The sequence below is a fragment of the Orycteropus afer genome, unplaced genomic scaffold (assembly GCF_000298275.1).
Source record: "Orycteropus afer afer isolate SDZICR_OR568_19922 unplaced genomic scaffold, OryAfe1.0 scaffold00075, whole genome shotgun sequence".
Taxonomy (NCBI): Eukaryota; Metazoa; Chordata; class Mammalia; order Tubulidentata; family Orycteropodidae; genus Orycteropus; species Orycteropus afer.
The window spans coordinates 9,148,964-9,168,494 of NW_006921662.1; the positions used below are offsets into that span (position 1 = coordinate 9,148,964).

Here is a 19,531-nt window from a genome sequence, read left to right on the forward strand (position 1 = left end):
GTAACTGGAGTTTGGTGGTGTGGTGAGGGGCGGTTACACAGAAATACTGAAGTATAGCATTTAAGTTGCCTTTCTTTAAATACCAGGGTACCCTTGAAGCTTCTCCTTTTGTGGCTCTGTCCTTGGCTTTGAGGTTATCAATACAGGCCTCCGCCCTCCCCTTGCATAGGGGTTGGGTAAGAACACAGCCTTTTAAATAGATTTGTTCTCTTAGCAAAAGCAGGGAAGTAGTAGTGACCAGGGGGCTAGCTGAGTGGCTCTGAACCATGAGACACCCAGAGCTTCATCAACAGAGAGGGAGGGTGTTTGGGGTCTTAAGATTGGAATTTGCAGGGCCAGGATCATTAAAGCTACTCCTTGGTAGCTCTTTCAGGGTGCTGCCTGTCAGTATGGTATAGGTGAGGGCTATTTAATGGCTATCCTGATGCCTGCAGGGGTAAAGTTTAGCTCTGAGACCAGTAGCTGTTTTTCCTTGTTCTGTATAAATAACCTACGGCATCAGTGAACCCAGTAATAATGAAGAGTCATTGTGAAAGCAAAGAGCTGGAAGCTCATCCTCTGAAAACAGTTCTTTGACTCCATCACTTTGTCATGAGGCCTCACGTTTCACAGCATGGCTCTGGGATTGTGTGGCCTCTCCCACCCACCATGTCTACCAGCATTCCAGTTGGATGTTCCTGTTCTCAGAGGGCTGGGGGAGAGGCTCTTGGCTCCTCTCTGCTGTCCCCAGGATGAGGCTGTGCCACTGCTGGGGCAGCTCTGTGGGGGCGGGTCATCAGGCTGTCCTTGGCATTGGCAGAGTATCAGGAAGGGCCCTTGCCTCCTACTCCATAGATCCTCTGACCACTGTCCTGGAATCATCCCATCCCCCATCCCTAGCCCTCCCAAGACAGACCTCACATCCAAGTCTTTCCCACCTACCTTCCTTAACATTCACTTGGCGACTGAAGGCATTAATACTCAGAGGTAAGGTTTCATAAGCCTCTGCTCTGTTTCTTCTGTTAAGCCCCCTGAAGGCAAGGGAGCAGTCTCCTTAATTATTCTCTATACATCCTCCTTAACCCACCCCATCCTTAGGGCCAGGAGCACGTGAGCAGTCCTGGGGCTAGAAGCCGGTTCTCCCACATTCCAGAGTGAATGACTGGGCAGAGGGTGTGCCTGCCTCAGGCTACTTGGGGGTGGCCCCCTGAAGGGCTGGGAAAAATCCTACTGCCAGAGCCTCCCAGGCTGTCCTGCCACCCCTGGCCCAGTGGAGGGGACCCTGGACTTTAACCCCCCTTTCTCCTAAGCACCCAGTAGTTTCAGAGACAAGGAAAATAAGAAACAGATTGCCTGGGATGGACTTTCTTAGTCCTCAGGCTGTAGAGTTAAAGAAAGGGGTATCTGTGGAATGGGAGTAACCTTTTGTTTCAGGAACCTTTCTGCCCACCTGGGCTGAGTGTGCTATCTATCGGCCAGCTGAGGCTGTGGGCATTAATAAAGGAGTGGAAAGGAGAGATACAAAGATCCTACATCATAGATGCATTAAAAAAAACTAGTTCTGGAAGATTGTAGGAATTAAGCCCAAAAAATCTCCTCACTTTACAGATGGGGAAACTGAAGTGCAGAACCTTGTCCAAGACCAGAGTTGTGGGAACCTACAAATCTGCCTTTCAACTCACTATGCTATGTTACCCCCACCCCCAAAATCTCAAGGGGGGTTTATAGAACCTTGTGGGCTGAGTCCATAGAGAGGATAATACACATAGGGGATTTACTTTGCGCATAAGGAAGTCAAGGGCTCTTCCATGGAGTTGAGAAGACAGGTTCTGAAGCCAGGAGGCATATGGTATAGGGACAGCGCTGGGGCTGAGCACCCAGCATACCTGGGTTTTAAAATCTCAGTCATACCACTGGACTAGTTGGGTGCATCCTGGGACAATCATTCAACCCCTCTGAGCTCCACCTATAAAATGGGGATCATTGTGCATCCCTTACGGGGTTTTTGTGAGGATTAAATTGGAGAATATGGTAAAAATGCCTGGCAAATAACATTATTCCTGCGTGTTCCTTTTTAGTCTGTGAATGGTTTTTTTGCCACTAGAGGGCAGCAAACAGGCACTGGTAAACTGGGAAGCGTGAATTAGGGATTACATAGGGGACAAGATAGAAAGGAATAAACAGATCACTGCGGTTTCCAGCACCTCCAGCAGCCCCTAGTCAAGAAGGGCTCCATCAGGGCCAGACGGAAGAACATTTAAGCAAAGATAGGTCTCTTCAGAAGTGGCCGCAGCAACACTGTTGGATGGATGGGATTCAGGTAGGCAAGAGTGTGCCAAGACCTTGCCAACAAAGTTGATGCCAGCGAGAGGGCCCTGTGACTAGGGACCTTGGAGGCCCAGGGCTAGGCTGGCAGGCATGGGTCCCGCCGTTCGCCCCTGAATATTGTCTGATGTTGGGTCTGGAGAGTCTCCCCATCTGCGCCCAGAAACCTAGGTGTTGGGAAAATCTATAAACCTCAGTAACTTTTCTCCCTCTTTGGCCTCTTTGTCCTCAGGGAGTCCGTGGGTGGCACAAGGGGTTAGAGGCTCAACAACTCCCCAAAATATTGGTGGTTTGAACCCACCCAGAGATGCCTCGGAAGATAGGCCTGGTGATCTGCTTGCAAAAGGTCACGTCTTTGAAATCCTATTGAGCAGTTCTGCTCTGCACATGGGGGCGCCACGAGTCACAACAGACTTGGAATCGACTCCATGACAACAACTACTAACAACGTACTTGTGACTCAGTTCAGCCAGAGGTTCAGATTCCGCCCCCCCACCCTTCCCCTTCCCCAGCCATCTTTGGCCTGACCCCGGGGAGGAAATTTCCTGAGGTAGGGGGTGACTGAAAGCACAGATGCCCACCCTTTGACTCTCCCACCACCAGCCCAGGCCAGTGCCCTGTGCCCAACCCCAGAGGGTGTGGGATTACAGACTCTGACAATCATTAAACCAGCCGGGCCTGATTTCCCAGCACCTCCTGCTAGGATCCGGGCCAAGTGGCACATAATATGCAAATCACCTGGGGCCAAGAGCCCAGTCTAAAGGCCAGGAAATCCCCTCCATCCAATGAGCCACTGGCTCAGGTTACCACCAGCGTCGTGCACTATAAAGGCCCAGGCAGGGGGAGGAGCTCACACTCTATTTAGGCGGGTGGGGGTGAGCAGGCCAACCTCCTCACACTACCTGGCAAGCATTTTACCACCTGGATTATTTACCTGCCTGCTGTCCCTTTCTGCCTGCTGCATCCACACCCTGCGCCACTCTGGTAGGACCCCTACCTGTCATAATCCCTAGTCTGGGCCTTGGGAAATTGGGGAGGGGTCTTGTGGATTTGCAGTTCTGAACCTGCCCACCTAGCTCCACAATCCAGAATCTCAGAGGAGTGTTGGGCAGTGAGGGTGACCTGACAGGGAGTGGAGGGATGATTTCTGGGAGGGACAAGGTGGCCATGAGTCTGCCAGTCCCTTTCAAGGGTCCAGGTGGGCTGAGGAGGGAGCCCTAGCAGAGGGAGTCTTGTGACCTCCCCTTGCTCTTAGACTTTGGAACCCTTCCTCAAGAGAGGGTGCTCCAAGAGATGTCCACCTTCCGACCCTCAGGGGTTATCAAGACAGCAGCTTTTCTTGCCTAGGCTTGGCCAGACAGTAGGTGGAATGTAAGGCAAGGACCTTAGTCCCTCACCAACTCATCTCTTCCCCGTCCCTTCCCCGTCCCTAGGTAGCCTCATGGCTGCAACTTGTGAGATTAGCAACATTTTCAGCAACTACTTCAGTGCCATGTATAGCTCGGAGGACCCTACTCTGGCACCTGCTCCCCCTGCGGCCACCTTTGGGGCCGATGACCTGGTGCTGACCCTGAGTAACACACAGATGCCTCTGGAGGGCACAGGTGGGTCTCAGGCAGGGCGAAGGGGTGACAGACCCTATCTTGAGAGTCTGTTTGATAAAAGTGGGTTTGGGCAGGGAGGAAGGTCTCCTGAACCAGTTCTCGGGGGGCTAGGGGCTGGGGTGATGTAAGTGGCTGAGGTGTGAGGTTATGGGGTTGTGACTGCTGTGAACCCCTTCTCCTGCCCCTGCCCCTGCCCCTGGGAGGGTTCTCTGAGGAGCCAGATTCCCAGTCTTTTCTCCTGTTCGAAATGGGCTCCAGGGAAGGGGGCTTGGAGGGTTTGCCGGGTGATCTGGGCTGACCCCGTTGCTGTGCTGGCCCCTTGTAGGGAAAGCCAGCTGGTTAGGGGAGCAGCCTCAGTTCTGGTCCAAGGGCCAGGTTCTGGACTGGATCAGCTACCAAGTGGAGAAGAACAAGTACGACGCAAGCTCCATTGACTTCTCACGGTGTGACATGGATGGGGCCACACTCTGCAGCTGTGCCCTTGAGGAGCTGCGCCTGGTGTTTGGGCCTCTGGGGGACCAGCTCCACGCCCAGCTGCGGGACCTCAGTGAGTCCAGGCTCCTGGTGCCAAGGGGGCCCAGGAGTTGGGAGGAGGCTGGCTTCTTTCCTGATCCTCCTTCTCAGAGAGGCTGAGCAGAATTTGGCACAGTGATGGGAAAGACCCCAGATCCAGGCTTGAGGGCACAGCCAGAGGGGAGCCCTGAGGGTGAGGAGAGTGGACTGCAGCCTGGGCTCTGACCTCTTCTTCCTTCACTGCCAGCTCCCAGTTCTTCTGATGAACTCAGCTGGATCATTGAGCTCTTGGAGAAGGATGGCATGGCCTTCCAGGAGACCCTAGGAAACTCGGGTCCCTTTGGTGAGAACCCACTTTCCTCTTCTCCCCACCTTGTCCTGTCCCATCTCTGACACTTACAGAATACAAGAGATGACCCCACATGCACTAGACTCGTCTCCCAACTAGAAAAATATCAACAGGGCAACTTAGCAGACCTCTGTGGGCATCCCTCTTCTGTCCTGCACAGTCCCCTGAGTCACTTTGAACTCTCATCTCCTCCTCCCAGACCAGGCAAGCCCCTTCGTCCAGGAGCTGCTGGAGGACTGCCAGTACCCCAACAGCTATGGCGCAGGGGCCCCCTCCCCTGGCAGCTCAGATGTCTCCACTGCAGGTGAGAACACTGTCTGATCCACATCTCCCTTGCCCTAAATGCCCTGAGCCCCTTAGGTCCCAGTGCTAGAACCCAGGCTTTTCTGGGAGAAGCAGGAATGGGGGTGCAGCATGCCTAACAGAGGCCGTGGGCTATGTGAGACCTCACCCTGGCCTGCCTCCCCTAGGCACTGGCACACCTCAGAGCTCACACTCCTCAGACTCTGGTGGAAGCGACCTGGACGTGGATCCCAATGACAGCAGCAAGCTCTTCCCCAGTGGTGAGTTCAGGGAGGCTTCTGGGCCCCAAGAAGTTATTTCACTGGGCAATATCTGGGCTTTCGTGTGGAGCGGCTGGTCTTCCTGGCACCCACCCTGCCCCCTGACAGACCACCTCTGTTCCCCACAGGTGGCTTTCCAAGCTATAAGAAGGGGGACTCCAAGCATGGGAAGCGGAAACGGGGCCGGCCGCGAAAACTGAGCAAAGAGTCCCAGGAGTGTTTGGAGGGCAAGAAGAGCAAGCATGGTGGGTCCTGGGTCACCCATTTTCCTGGGAGGTGGGGGGTGGGGGTGGGCCTGGCGGACGGTGGGAAGGGTTTACTGTGGCGCTGCTGATAATGCTCCTCCTCCTGTGTTCTCTGACTCTTGCACTGCCACCTGCTCTCATGATGGCTGCTAACAGCCACCACCTTATTGCTCGGCCTGGCTGGGTGGTCATGGAGCAGAGGGAAACTGAAGCTCCTAGAGAAAGGTCCAGGTTTCCTGCCCAACCCATTCTAGTTCTCTCTGCATTTGGCCCCTGTGCTGCCTGCTGGGACACTTTTGTGTTGGAGGAGGAAGCTGATGTGTGTCAGGGAGGGCCAGAAGGGGCCACAGTGGGCTGAGTCTCCAGACAAAGAACATGAAAGTTGCTGGACTCCCAGCCTATTCAGGGCCAAGGAGTGGGCAACCTCTCCAGCCACCAGTCCTTCTGTCCCTGTTGGCCTGAGTCCACAGGGGTCAGGCCTTGTATGCTCCAGTGGCTGGGAACCAGCAGGAGGTTGCCACAAAGCTCCGTGGTCTCTCTTGCCTCTCTGCTTTTGCTCACACACACTTGGCCTATTTTCTCTTGTCCTTGGTTGTCTCTGTGTGTGTGTGTGCGTGTGTGTGTTTATATGTGTGTATTTTTTCCAGGAAGCTGTCCCCTGACCCTCCAGGCTGTGGCCAATTCTTGCTCCCTGTACTTACTATGGTAGCACTTACCACCATTAGGTGTGTTTGCTTTTTAACCGTGGCCCCCACTGGACCAGGAGCTCCTCTGGGCCCTACTGTGTCTCAGTCACTGTCTGTCCTGATCAGACATTTGATAGATGTTTGAGTGAATAAAATGGATGTTGCTGTGTAAGATATGGTATAAGTCTTCCAGGGGCTCCCATCCAGTGGAGAGGCAAGGAGGGAAGAAGCTAGTAAATACATGGTGCCAAGTGAGGCCCCTTTCATGCATCAGACTTAGTAAGCAGCGTGCTGAGATGGCAGGGCCAGCTGGCCTGTGGTGACAGTGGGGTACAAAGCCCACACACTGACCCACTGACCGAGGGCATCTGGCCTTACAGCCCCCAGAGGTACCCACCTGTGGGAGTTTATCCGGGACATCCTCATCCACCCAGAGCTCAACGAGGGTCTCATGAAGTGGGAGAACCGGCACGAGGGCGTCTTCAAGTTCCTGCGCTCCGAGGCTGTGGCCCAGCTGTGGGGTCAAAAGAAAAAGAACAACAGCATGACTTATGAGAAGCTGAGCCGGGCCATGAGGTGAGCTGATGGCTGGGACCCCATACCCTGGCAGGTCACCGTGGGGATCCAGGACGAGACAGGGACAGAATGGTGTTTGTGTGCCCCCTGCTCTCTCCCAACCGCTGCCACCAACCTCTGCGAATCCTATTTCATCCAACAAGTTTGGATAATAGCAATGCCTGCTTAATTCATGGAGTCCCCGGGTGGTGCAAATGCTTACCATGCTTGGCTGCTAACTGAAAGGTTGGAGGTTTGAATCCACCCAGAGGCATCTAGGAAGAAAGGCCTGGAGATCTACTTCCATACTATCAGCCATTGAATACCTGTGGAGCACAGGTCTGCTCTAACACACATGGGGTCGCCATGAGTTGGAATCTACTTGCCAGCGACTGGTGATATCTGCTTCATATAATCAAATGCTTACATGGAGGAAGTACTTAGCCTGGCACATAGAAAGCCCTCAGTAAACTTTAACCAACAGTAACATTTCTCTGTCCTGTCTGCAAGTGCCTAAGAAAGGTGTTTATAGAGTAATAGAATATTTGCCACAGCCCATGCTTAAGTCCTGGCCCTCCCACTACTGAAGCAGCTTGTCTCTGGGCCTGTCTCCTCCTGCGTACAAGAGTGGACAGGCTCATCTCTAGAGGTCCCTCTCAACCCTGAAATATACAGTGTCATGATGAGCCCCAGGACACAACCATAAGTTACTAAGAAACAAAGGCAGAACCAGGACACAATTATAGGCCAGAGAGCAGTGATGGAGTAAAGAGAGCTTTCCCTTGCAGGTAAGAAAGAGAGTAATTTCAGCAAGGCTGAGCCACAGTGGTCAGAGGCAGGTTAGTCTAGTTGGAAACCAGTGGGGACAAGTCACTTGAGGATAACCTGGGACAGGTGGGAGGTATCCACACCACAGGGCATGTTTCCTGCCTGAACCCTCTGACCACCCTTCTGCTCACCCCAGGTACTACTATAAACGGGAGATCCTGGAACGAGTGGACGGCCGGCGGCTTGTCTACAAGTTTGGCAAAAACTCCAGTGGCTGGAAAGAGGAAGAGGTTCCTGGAAGTCGGAACTGAGGGTCTGAATTAGACCTGGGACCAAACTCATGGAACTCATGGACTCAAGGCCTACAGCCCTCCTAGGAGGACAGCTGGGCGTGGTGGCTGCCCCAACTTGGGCACGCTTCCCTGTGTGCTTCTGTGGATAGAAGCTGAAGTGTTGGTTTATTGTCAACCACTGTCCTGGGATATGGGGCCTGTGGCCTCTCCTCTCTGTCCTCTTGGAATTACAAGCCCTGGGGTTTGAAGCCACTTGAACTGCTGACTGTAGCTGCAAGTGCAGCTTCTTTTATTTGGCGCCTCCTCAAACCCAATCCCAGACATTAACTGCAGACTATACCTTCCTCTGGCTGATGCCTGGACTGAGCCAAGGAGGCTGGGGAGCCTTAGGAGAGCACCTTGTGAGTGAGGATGGGACGAGATCCTCCAGTGACCTCCCAGTACTGGCCTCCACCTCTCTTCTCAGTGCATGGACTCCGCAGGCGGGGGTCAGAGCACTCCCTAATTTATGTGCTATAAATATGTCAGAATGTACATAGAGATCTATTTTTTCTATGACAGTCCCCTCCCCACTCCTCTCCCACTGAGCACTGGTGGTCAGACTGGGTGTTGTAGGCCCTTGGCTTGGCCAGTGAGGGGTGGGTGATGCCAGGACCCTCAGGGTGGGGCTCCTGGCTCCTCCTTCTTAGGGATGGAGGTAGAGACCTCCAATAAAGTGCCTTCTCGGCTTTTTCTAACCTTTGTCTTAGCTATCTGTGTCTTGAAGTTTGGGCCTCTGGATTGGCTTGGGTCATGGGATCGGTGGGGGAGCAGGGCAGGGTCCTACTGGGCTGAAGGTGAGGACAGAGGCAGACCCAAGGGGGTCTGTGTACACCTTCCTATAGTTGAAGGGCTAGGCTCACAGACACATTGGTGATGGTAATGGGAACGTCTGGGAAGAGAGCAAAGTAAACGGGAAGACCATCACACGAATGAGAGAGCTTGCAAGACTTCTTCGTGCAAGCAGGGACACGAGCTTAGGAAGCTGACAATCGGGGCCTGGTCCTGCTGCTGCCACATACTGGGTCTGTAACCTTGGCCAAGTTGGTCTTCTCTAGGCCTGCTTCCTCACTGGAAGGCTGGGGCTGGACCCAATGTTTTCTAAGAAGTCTAGAATTGCATGTCTGGCCTGTGGATAGATGGCTTTTGCATTCCAGCCAAGCTGGCTTTAAGCTGAACGTCTGTAATACGAATCCTAGCTTTCGTTTGTCTGACGTGAAATCAGAGTTATGGTCGTGTGGAGAGAAAAACAGGTGAGAAAGGAATGGGGGAAGGAACTGACATTTGTTGGAAGCCTACTCTAAGCCAAATGCCACTTGCTTCATGTAATCTTTTCCCCAGAAGGGAGATTTATTATTCCTACTTCACAGATGTAAAAACAGGTTCAATAGGGCCAGTGACGTGGCCATGGTCACTCAGGCAGTACCTTGGTGATACCATGCAGCCTTGCCCTGGGACCTTCTCCTGGGCTAAGGCTTTTCTAACACAATCCTCTGCAGATCCTAGAACTATGCTATTCTGTTTCCACAGTGATAATTACATTTAGGTATTAGAAAGGACATTTTACTGATGTGTGCTATAGGCTGGTTCATGAAGAATACCCTTGTAGGTGGAAACTTCCTTAAGTTTGGGCCTTCAGATTCCATGGAGCATATTGAATACTCATTTGGGAAGTTTGAAGTGTTGTTCAGTTGCTTTAGAGACACTAGATCATTTGCTGAAGGGATGTGGGTGAAAAAGGGATTTTGAGAAGGCTGTGTAAATGTATGTCTACAAAGAGGGCTTACCCTGGAGGAGGGTGGGAAGGACATAGGGTTGTTGGTTGGAGACAGTAATGGGGTCATGAAAGAACCTATGATCTTCTAAAGCCATTTTAGGAGAAGATGATGTCCCTTACATTTCCCTTCTAAAATGTGACTGAGTTAGCCCAAGAGGGTAGCTGGTAGGAGCGTAGGTTTTAGCCTAAAACAGACCTGGCTCCAATCCTGGCCAGACTACTTTACTGACTAGAGAACCTTAGCCTGATGATAACTATCATTTCTTTTAAAATTAATATGTGCTAGGCATTGTGCTGGGAGCTCTGGTAGCATAGTGCCTAAAGCACTTGACTGCTGACCAGAAGGCTGGCGGTTCAAGCCACTCCTCAGTAGGAAGATGGGGCAATCTACTTCCATAGTGATACTGCCTCAAAAACCCAAGGAGGGGTCGCTACAAGTCGAGTCTGACTCGACGGCACATAACAACAACAACAACAGGCATTGTGCTGAATTTTCTATGGAGAATATCTCAGGGTCCTCACACATTAGGTGAGGTCACCTGTGCTATTAATGTCACATAGCAAGACATGGGAGGTAAGCGTTTGGGACCCAGGGCACACTTGCTATACCTCCCTTAAGCCTTAGTTTCTTCAGCTCTAGAAACAGGGGACACTAATACATCATGCTTAAAAGTAGAGGGTCAGCGAAAAAGAGGAAGACCCTCCATGAGCTGTACTGACACAGTGGCTACAACAGTGGGCTCAAACACAGCAAGTATCGTGAGGATGGTGCTGGACCTGGCAGTGTTTCGTTCTGCTGTACCTCGGGTCGCTATGAGTTGGAACCGACTCCATGGCACTTAGAGACACACTTAGGGTACGTGTCAGAGAGGAGGGCTGAGAATATGGAGCCCAGCCCTGTAATCTGCTGCCAAAGAACTGGAAAGGCAGCTGCACCAAACAGCACGATACTCTGACCTTTGTCCTGCTGTTTGTCGTTTTATGGGGTGCTTTCCTCATCCTATTATCTTATTTGATCCTCACCGTAGAGCTCTGAGGAGATTGAGTGTCCCCATTTCACTGATGAGGTTAGTGGCTGGGCCCAAGGTCACCAGCCTGGCTTGAGTGGAGACCAGACCCAGGACTCCTGCCCCCAGGCCAGAGCTCAGGCAGCAGCACCCCATCCCGCCGTGTACTCTGGGAGGGGGTCTGGGAGGATGCCTGTCAGAGGGCAGCTCTGGGGAAGAGGAGGTAGTAAGAGGCCTTCTTACCACCCCAAAGGGACATATTTTTTACTCACACTCCACCCCTTCGGAACACTGCAGAGCCGCAGGCACAGCCCCCAACCCACATCAAGTCCGGAACCCCCAGGCAGGCCCTCCTCATTCTCCATGCACCTCAGGGAGTCAGGCGTCAGCCACCCTTACTGGCAACTCTCACTGGTTTAGGAGCCTCTGAATGGACTCCCACCTAGAGATGGTGTGTGTGGGGGAGGGGACTAGCAGGGTTTGTGTCCCTTCAGCTCGTTGACTGAGGGTTGTGGGAGGAGGGCATGAGGCTGGGCTGTTAGATCCTGCCCCAGCCACTGGTCACCTCTTATCTGCTTCTGTGGGGATTGGGTGTGTTGCTGTGCAGGTCAGAGAGAGGTCACCCCTCCCAAGTTTGGGTGTGCCTGCTGGGGGCTGGGCTTGCCACCAGGCCTCCTGTCTGCTGCTGCCTCCCCTAGGATAGTTCCCGGATTTTCGGATTTTCGCCCTGCAGCCCCACCCCTCCCACCCAATTCAGGAGAAATTTTGTTTCACTTGCCCTCCTCAGTGAAGTAGGTAAAGTGGTTATATTTTTATTAAGGAGCTATTTTAATCTATTCTTTTATTCTAGTTATCTTTACATGTCTGGCGTAGTGCCTAAGGCACTTGACTGCTAACCAGAAGGCTGGTGGTTCAAACCCTCCAGACACTCCTTGGAAAGAAGGTTGGGCAATCTACTTCCGTAGTGATACTGCCTCGGAAACCCAAGGAGGGGTCACTATGAGTTGGGTCTGACTCCACGGCACATAACAACAACTTCTCTATAGGGCTGTGGGCACCTCTGGGCAGGGACTGGGGCTTACTCATCTCAGCAGCTTGCATAGCGCCTGGCACAGAGAAGGTGCTTGATAAATATTTGTTAAACTGCCCCGTGACTCTCCCTGCCTCTCCTTGCCCTGGCCACTGCCTCCCCACACTCTCACACCACACACCTTCACACACATATGGACTACACTCACACACTCATACACGACACACTCACGTATACCACCCACACCCTGCACTCATGCACACTCCCATATACACTCACATACATATATACAACACGCATTCACACACCACCTCACACACATACCACACACATTCACACACACCACACATACATGTACCACACACTCTTTATGCCATAAACCACACTCACATACACTTTCATACATATATACACACACAGCACACACATATGACACACATTCACACTCATACACATACACCACACACTCACACACTCTTACATATACCCACACACCACTTCACACATAGCCACACCCACCCACACACACACAGGCCCAACCCCTTGCTGTGGATCAAATTTACCAGCCTCCTGGCCTCGGCCCTTTTGTTCACATTGCTCACCTCCTCCATTGGGATCCAACTGGCCCTTCCTTCAAGCATTTCCTAACCTTCCTTCTACCTTTTCTCACACAAGCTGGGCTCAGCCCTTCCCTTTTCAGGTGGCTGAAACTTTCATGGTGGCTATTTCTTAGGAGTGTTGATTGGAATCAGGACAGCTGCCTAATTTGTGAGGCCTAGCGCAATACGGCCAGACTTCGTCTCACCTACTTTGTTGTCAGGAGGGACCATTCTCTGGAGAAGGATATCCTGCTTGGTAAAGTGGAGAGTCAGCAAAAAAGGGGAAGACCTTCAACAAGATGGATTGACACAGTGGCTGCAACGATGGGCTCAAGCATGGCAAGGATTGTAAGGATGGCGCAGGTCTGGGCGGTGTTTTGTGCTGTTGTACATCAGGTTGGTATGAGTCAGTATTGACTTGATGGCACCTAACAATAACAACAAAATGAAAACATAGGGCCCTTATTCAGAAGGTATTAAAAATGTCAGTTGGCAATAGCAGAGCAGAGCATTAAACCAAACACAGGGCCCTTCAGAGTGTAGGGTTCTTTAAGCCAGTCTGGGGCCCTATATGACTGTGTCAGCCATGCAGCCATAAAGCCAGCCCTGCCCCTGGTGCCCCACTGGCTTGTTTAGTGCTCCACTGAGCCACCCCACCATGCCTTCTACTACAGATCTGTTTGTAGCTGTCATAACAAAATGAGTAGGTTGCCAACTTTTGAAAATCATGAACTTTTTCACAGAAAACTCTATGTGGCTTCTCTTTTTAAAATATCAGCTCTGGTGTTGCTGAGTCAGCTTTCCCACTAGACCACCATCAGCCAAGGCAGAGTCATGTCCTCTCCTTACATGGTCTGGTGTTCACCAACTTTTTCATCATGTAACACCTATGGTGGTCCCGGAGGTATTTGAGTTTTTAACCATTAATGGAAAAGGTGCTTCCACCTCCTGTTCCAGAGTAGGAGCTCATCTTGTAGCCCCTGTACCTGGCAAAGGAGTTCTCATGGTGCTGTGGTTAATGCATTGGGCTGCTAACCAAAAGGTCAGTGGTTTGAACCTACCAGCTGCTCCGTGGAAGAAAGGTGGGGCAGACTGCTTCTTCCGTAAAGATTACAGCCTTGGAAATGCTATAGAGCAGTTCTACTCTGTCCTATAGGGTCATTGTGAGTCAGAATTAACTCAGTGGCAGTAGGTTTGGATACCTGGCAAACTGATGCCTTCTTGAGGACATTGATAAGTAAATGCTAATAAGGGGTCAGGGGAGAGGAAAGGGTCATGTTGTTGAGTATGGAAATGTGGTCAGCCCCTTCTACTGTCAAAGCCTGGGCTGGAGACCAGAGCTCCTGCTACTTACTAGGAAGTACCAAATTTTCTCATTTCCAAGACTATTTTAGCCCACTCAGTGCATGGTGTATCAGGCCCTGAATGCACACTGGAATATTCATGTGTGACCTTGCTGGGCTGGGCATGCTGATTTATCCAGGGTTCTCAAAGATGGTGCCACTGCCCAGCAATCTTGTCTCATCTGTGTATACCTCTCCCCTGCTGAAGGAGGAGAGTTTGGTAGAACCTCATTCATCCAGGCAACATTTTTTTCCCATATTTCTTCCAATAACCCATCCCTTTTCAGGAGGAACAAATGCCCTAAATTACTCTCTACCTCACAACCATTTAATAATGATTTGTAGAACAGAGCACTAGATCTAAAAGAACAGCACACATATGTTGTTTGAGGAATCTCTGGCTCGGAGAAGGAAGGTGACTTACTCAAAGTCACACAGCAGGCTGGTGCAGAGCCTGAGCTTAATATTGACAGCTGATTCCTTAATGAGCACCTGGGAGGTGCTAAGCAATGTGCCAAGTTAGTGCTTTGCATATGTCATTTATTCATTCTCTCAGTGAGCACCCAGTGAGTGTTCGCTGAGGGCTTGGCTCCATGCTGGGTGCAGGGGACCCACCCAGGGAGAGAAGAGGACATAGATTGAAAGCTAGGAAATTCCAAAGGTAATTACTTCAACCTCCAAACAACTCTGCAAGGTAGAGAATGAGTGAGCTCCTCATTTTACAGATGGGGAAATTGAGGCTTCAGAGAAGGTAAGCAACATCTCAAATGCTCAGAGCTAAGAAGTTAGGAAATCAGGTTTTGAACTGATCCATATTTGTACCCATTCCAAAGAAAGACGATTCCACAGAATGTGAAAATTATTGAACAATGTCATTGATATCACAAGCAAGTAAAATCTCACTGAAAATAATTCAAAAATCATTGCAGCAGTTCCTCAAGCCCACAGCTGACTCTGCTTTGACAAATCTAAGCAACCCAAAGATCACACCTCTGCATAAGTCAAAAAACCCATTGTTAATTCCAACTCATAGCAATCATATAGAATGGAGTAGAATTGCCCTATAGCTTATAAGATTGTCATCTTTACAGAAGCAGACTGCCACATCTTTCTCCTGCAGAGCAGATGGTGAGTTCGAATCATCAACCTTTCAGTTAGCAGATGAATGCTTAACTACTGTACCACCAGGGCTTCTTTACCTCTGCATCTTGTTGTTAGTTGTCTTCAAGTCAGTTCCAGAGCAATGCTACACATGACAGAATGAAACATTGCTCCATCTTGTGCCATGCTCACAATCGTTGCTATGTTTGAGCTCATTATTATAGTCACTGTATCCATCCATCTCTTTGAGGGTCTTCCTCTTTTTCACTGGCCTTTCTCCAGAGACTGGTCCTTACTGATAATATGTCCAAAGAATGTGGCACCATGACCATACTTTCTCCTAAGGAGAATTTTGGCTGTACTTCATCCAACACAGATCTGTTTGTTCTTCTGGCAGTCCCTGGCATAGTCAGTATTCTTCACCAACATCATAATTCAAAACCATCAATTCTTCTTCAGTCTTCCTTATTCATTGTCCAGTCTTCATATGAATACAAAGCGACTGAAAATATCATGGCTTGAGTCAGGCATACCTTAGTCCTCAAGGTGATACCTTTGCTCTTTAACCCTGTAAAGAGGTCTTTTGCAGCAGATTTTCCCACTGCAATACAGTGTTTGATTTCTCGACTGCTGCTTCCATAGCATAGAATCGACAGAAAAAGAGCTGAACAGAAGATTTCAAAGAGCAGCTCAAGAAGACAAAGTCAATTATTATAATGAAATATGCAAAGAGCTGGAGTTAGAAAACGAAAAGGGAAAATCACGCTCAGCATTTCTCAAGCTGAAAGAACTGAAGAAAAAATTTAAGCCTCAAGTTGCAATATTGAAAGATGCCATAGGAAATATGTTGAATGATGTAGGAAACATCAAAAGAAGATGGATGGAATACACAGACTTCGTCTCACCTACTTTGATCATGTTGTCGGATGGGACCATTCCCTAGAGAAGAATGTCATGCTTGGTAAAGTGGGGGGTCAATGAAAGAGGGGAAGGCCCTCAATGAGATGTATTGACACAGTGGCTGCTGTGATGGGGTCAGATATAATAGTGATTGTGAGGCTGGCACAGGACCAGGCAGTGTTTTGTTCTGTTGTATATAAGATTGCTATGAATTGGAGGTGATTTTTGGTAAAATCACTGTAGCAAAAAGAATTGGTAGATGATCATCCATTTCAGGAGGTGGCATATGATCAAGATCAAGTGGTATTGAAGGTATTGAAGGAAGAAGTCAAAGTGACACTGAAGGAATTGGCAAAAAACAAAACAAAACAAGGCTCTGGGAATTGATGGAATACCCACTGAGATTTTTAACAAACCGATGCAGAGCTGGAGGCACTCACTCGGCTAAGCCAAGGTATTTGGAAGACAGCTACCTGGCCAACTGACTGGAAGAGATCCATATTTGTACCCATTCCAAAGAAAGACGATTCCACAGAATGTGAAAATTATCAAACAATGTCATTGATATCACAAGCAAGTAAAATCTCACTGAAAATAATTCAAAAATCTTTGCAGCATATATTGACAGAGAGCTTCCAGAAATGCAAGCTGGATTCAGAAGAGGATGTGGAGTGAGGGATATCATAGCTGATATCAGATGGATCTTGGCTGAAAGCGAAGAATACCAGAAAGATGTTTACTTGTGTTTTATTGACTATGCAAAGGCATTTGATTGTGTGGATCACAACAAATTGTGTATAACTTTGAGAAGAATGGGAATTCCAGAACACTTAATTGTGCTTATGAGGAACCTGTACATAAACCACGGTGCTATCATTCGACATAAGACTAAGACATAAGTCCTCATAAGACTAAGAACAAGGGGAGACTGCATGGTTTAAAATCAGGAAGGGTTATAACATTTCACCATACTTGTTCAATCTGTATACTGAACAAATAATCCGAGAAGCTGGACTATATGAAGAAGAACGTGGCATCAGGATTGCAGGAAGGCTCATCAACAACCTGAGATATTCAGATGACACAACATTGCTTGCTGAAAGTGAGGATGACTTGGAGCACTTACTACTGAAAATTAAAGACCAGCCTGAAGTATGGATTACACCTCAATATAAAGAAAACAAAAATCCTCACAACTGCACCAATAAGCAGCATTAAGACAGATGGAGAAAAGATTGAAGTTGTCAAAGACTTCATATTACTTGGTTCTACAATCAACATCAACAGAAGCAGCAGTCACAATATTAAAAGACGTATTACATTGGCAAATCTGTTGCAAAAGCCCTCTTTCAAGCACGGAAAAGCAAAGATATCTCTTGAAGACTAAGATGCTCCTAAGCCAAGCCATGGTATTTTCAATCACCTCCTATGCACGTGAGAGCTGGACAGTGAATTAGGAAGACCAAAGAAGAGTTGATGCTTTTGAGTTGTGGTGTTGGCAAAGAATGCTGGAGGTACTGTGGACCGCAAAAGAATTAACACACCTGTCCTGGAAGAAGTGTAGCCAGAATGCTCCTTGGAAGCGAGGATGGCCAGACTTTGTCTCACCTACTTTGGTCATGTTGTCAGATGGGACCATTCCCTGGAGAAGGATGTCATGCTCAGTAAAGTGGAGGGTCAATGAAAGAGGGGAAGGCCCTCAATGAGATGTATTGACACAGTGGCTGCTGCGATGGGGTCAGGTATAATAGTGATCGTGAGGCTGGCACAGGACCAGGCAGTGTTTTGCTCTGTTGTACATAAGATTGCTATGAGTTGGAGATGACTCTATTACACATAACAACAGTAACAACAGTTTCCATAAGTGGATTGTGGATCCAAGTAAAATGAATTCTTTGACGACTTCAATATTTTCTGTGTTTATCATCATGCTGTTTATAGGTCCAGTTGTGAGGATTTTCCTCTCTGAATCGTTGTTGTTGTTATGTGCCATCGAGTCAGACCCCTCCTTGGGTTTCCGAGGCAGTATCACTATGTAGATTGCCCCATCTTCCTTCCGAGGAGTGGCTGGTGGGTTTGAACCGCCAGCCTTCTGGTTAGCAGTCAAGTGCCTTAACCACTACACTACCAGAGCTCCCGCCAAGGAGCTTGAAATCCCACCGTTAGAGGTACAGTTTGAGAAGGGCCTCATTTACATACAAACATGCCTGAGGTGGCGATGGCTTCAATTGGAGCTGCTTTGCCAGGACTCCTGGATCATGTGGTAAAGATGGGAAGTTTTCAGGGCCTAGCCAGCCAGGTGGTTGAGACCCTCATGGTGACTATTTCTTGAGAATGTTACCTCCTCATTCGTGTCTCTCATGCCCCTTCTCCTCTTCCTCCTGCTACGTGCAGGGCTGGGCTAGGGCAGCAATAGCAGCAGCAGCAGCAATTAGCCCAGCTTAGCCGCCCGTTACTGGAACCTGCGTGTCAACTCTGGAGCTGATCCAGGAAACCACGCCCAAAGTCCTGCATGACTCAGCCTCACCTGCCAGCAGCAAAGACCCAGGCCGAAACACCTAGGGGAAAGTCCCAGCATCCTTCAGTTCATCCTCATCTGCTCCATGTGTTTGCAAGGCATGCTGGGATTTAGAGTCCTTGTATTACATGCTTGTTTTCCTGGCTGATTTCTAGTTAAGAGAGAATGCTCCAGGCATCACAAATGTTAGGATAAAGAAAAACTAGAATCTCTATGGAGACTACAAACAACAGCATCTATTCTCTTTTATATCAGTGTTTGAAATACAGGCAGTTTAAGACCACAGAGAGATACTATTTTTCATACATCAAATTGGCAAAGAATCAAAAGAATGCCCCTGAAGTCTAGAGATGGTGTGAATGGGAAGAAATTAAAACCAGCTGGTTGAGTTGTAAATTGGGAGAGATTTTCTGAAGAGCAGAAGCCCCTGGGAGGTGCGAATTGTTAATGTCTCAGCTACTAGATTGTGAGGCTGCCGCAGGACAGGGCGGTGTTTCATTCTGTTGTACACTGAGTCATTATGAGTCAGAACCAACTCAACAACAGCAACAAACAACTAACAGCTAAGAACTAAGAATCTAACAACAAACAACTAACCAAGAGGTTGGCGGTTTCAGCCCACCCAGAGGTGCCTCAGAAGAAAGGCCTGCTGACCTACTTCTGAGACATCAGCTGTTGAAAAACCCCACGGAGCACAGTTCCTCTCTGCTATACCCGGAGTCACCGTGAGTCGGTTGTTGGTTGGTATGGGCTGGTAGCCGCACCTCTCAACCTGGCACATTCCTCTGTGTGACTTGATTGTTGTTGGTTGCTGCTGTATTGATGCTCACGCATGGCGTCCCCACCTGCAGAGTGGAACTGCTCCTTAGGGTTTGCAAGGCTATGACCTTTGGGAGGCAGATCACCAGACCTGTCTTCCAAGATGCCTCTGGGTGGGTTCAAACTGCCAGCCGTTTGACCTTCTAGTTAATAGCCAACTGCTTAACTGCTTGTGTCAGCTAGTGACTACATTCAAAACTAGGCTACCATTAAAGTGATGCTGTGGAGCTATGTTTATTGACATGTATAATTGTCTATGATATACTATTAAGTGGGAAAAAGCATATTTGCATTCATTTTGCATAGAATGAACCCACTTCTGTGTGGTAGTTAAGTTTGTGTGTCAGCTAGGCTGGGTCTGGTAGAATGGTTGGGCAGCTGGTGGTAGTTATTCCCCATGAAGAGACTGGCAATCAACTCCATGGTGGAATCTACCACAAGCAGCTGAGGAGCTGCCTTTGGGATGTGGTCTGCTTCCTGTAAAAACAGAGAAGCTTTGAGAATGGTCTCTAGCCTTT

General features: G+C 49.3%; 1 protein-coding gene across 1 annotated transcript; it reads left to right on the forward strand.

The window, feature by feature from the left end:
• The first annotated feature begins 3,745 nt into the window (after positions 1-3,745).
• ELF3 (E74 like ETS transcription factor 3) lies at positions 3,746-7,898 on the forward strand. The gene is made up of 8 exons (XM_007941129.1): positions 3,746-3,908; positions 4,234-4,455; positions 4,669-4,764; positions 4,970-5,074; positions 5,241-5,333; positions 5,462-5,578; positions 6,645-6,840; positions 7,784-7,898. The coding sequence occupies exons 1-8, from the start codon at positions 3,746-3,748 to the stop codon at positions 7,896-7,898; spliced, it is 1,107 nt and encodes a 368-aa protein (XP_007939320.1).
• The last annotated feature ends 11,633 nt before the right edge of the window (positions 7,899-19,531 follow it).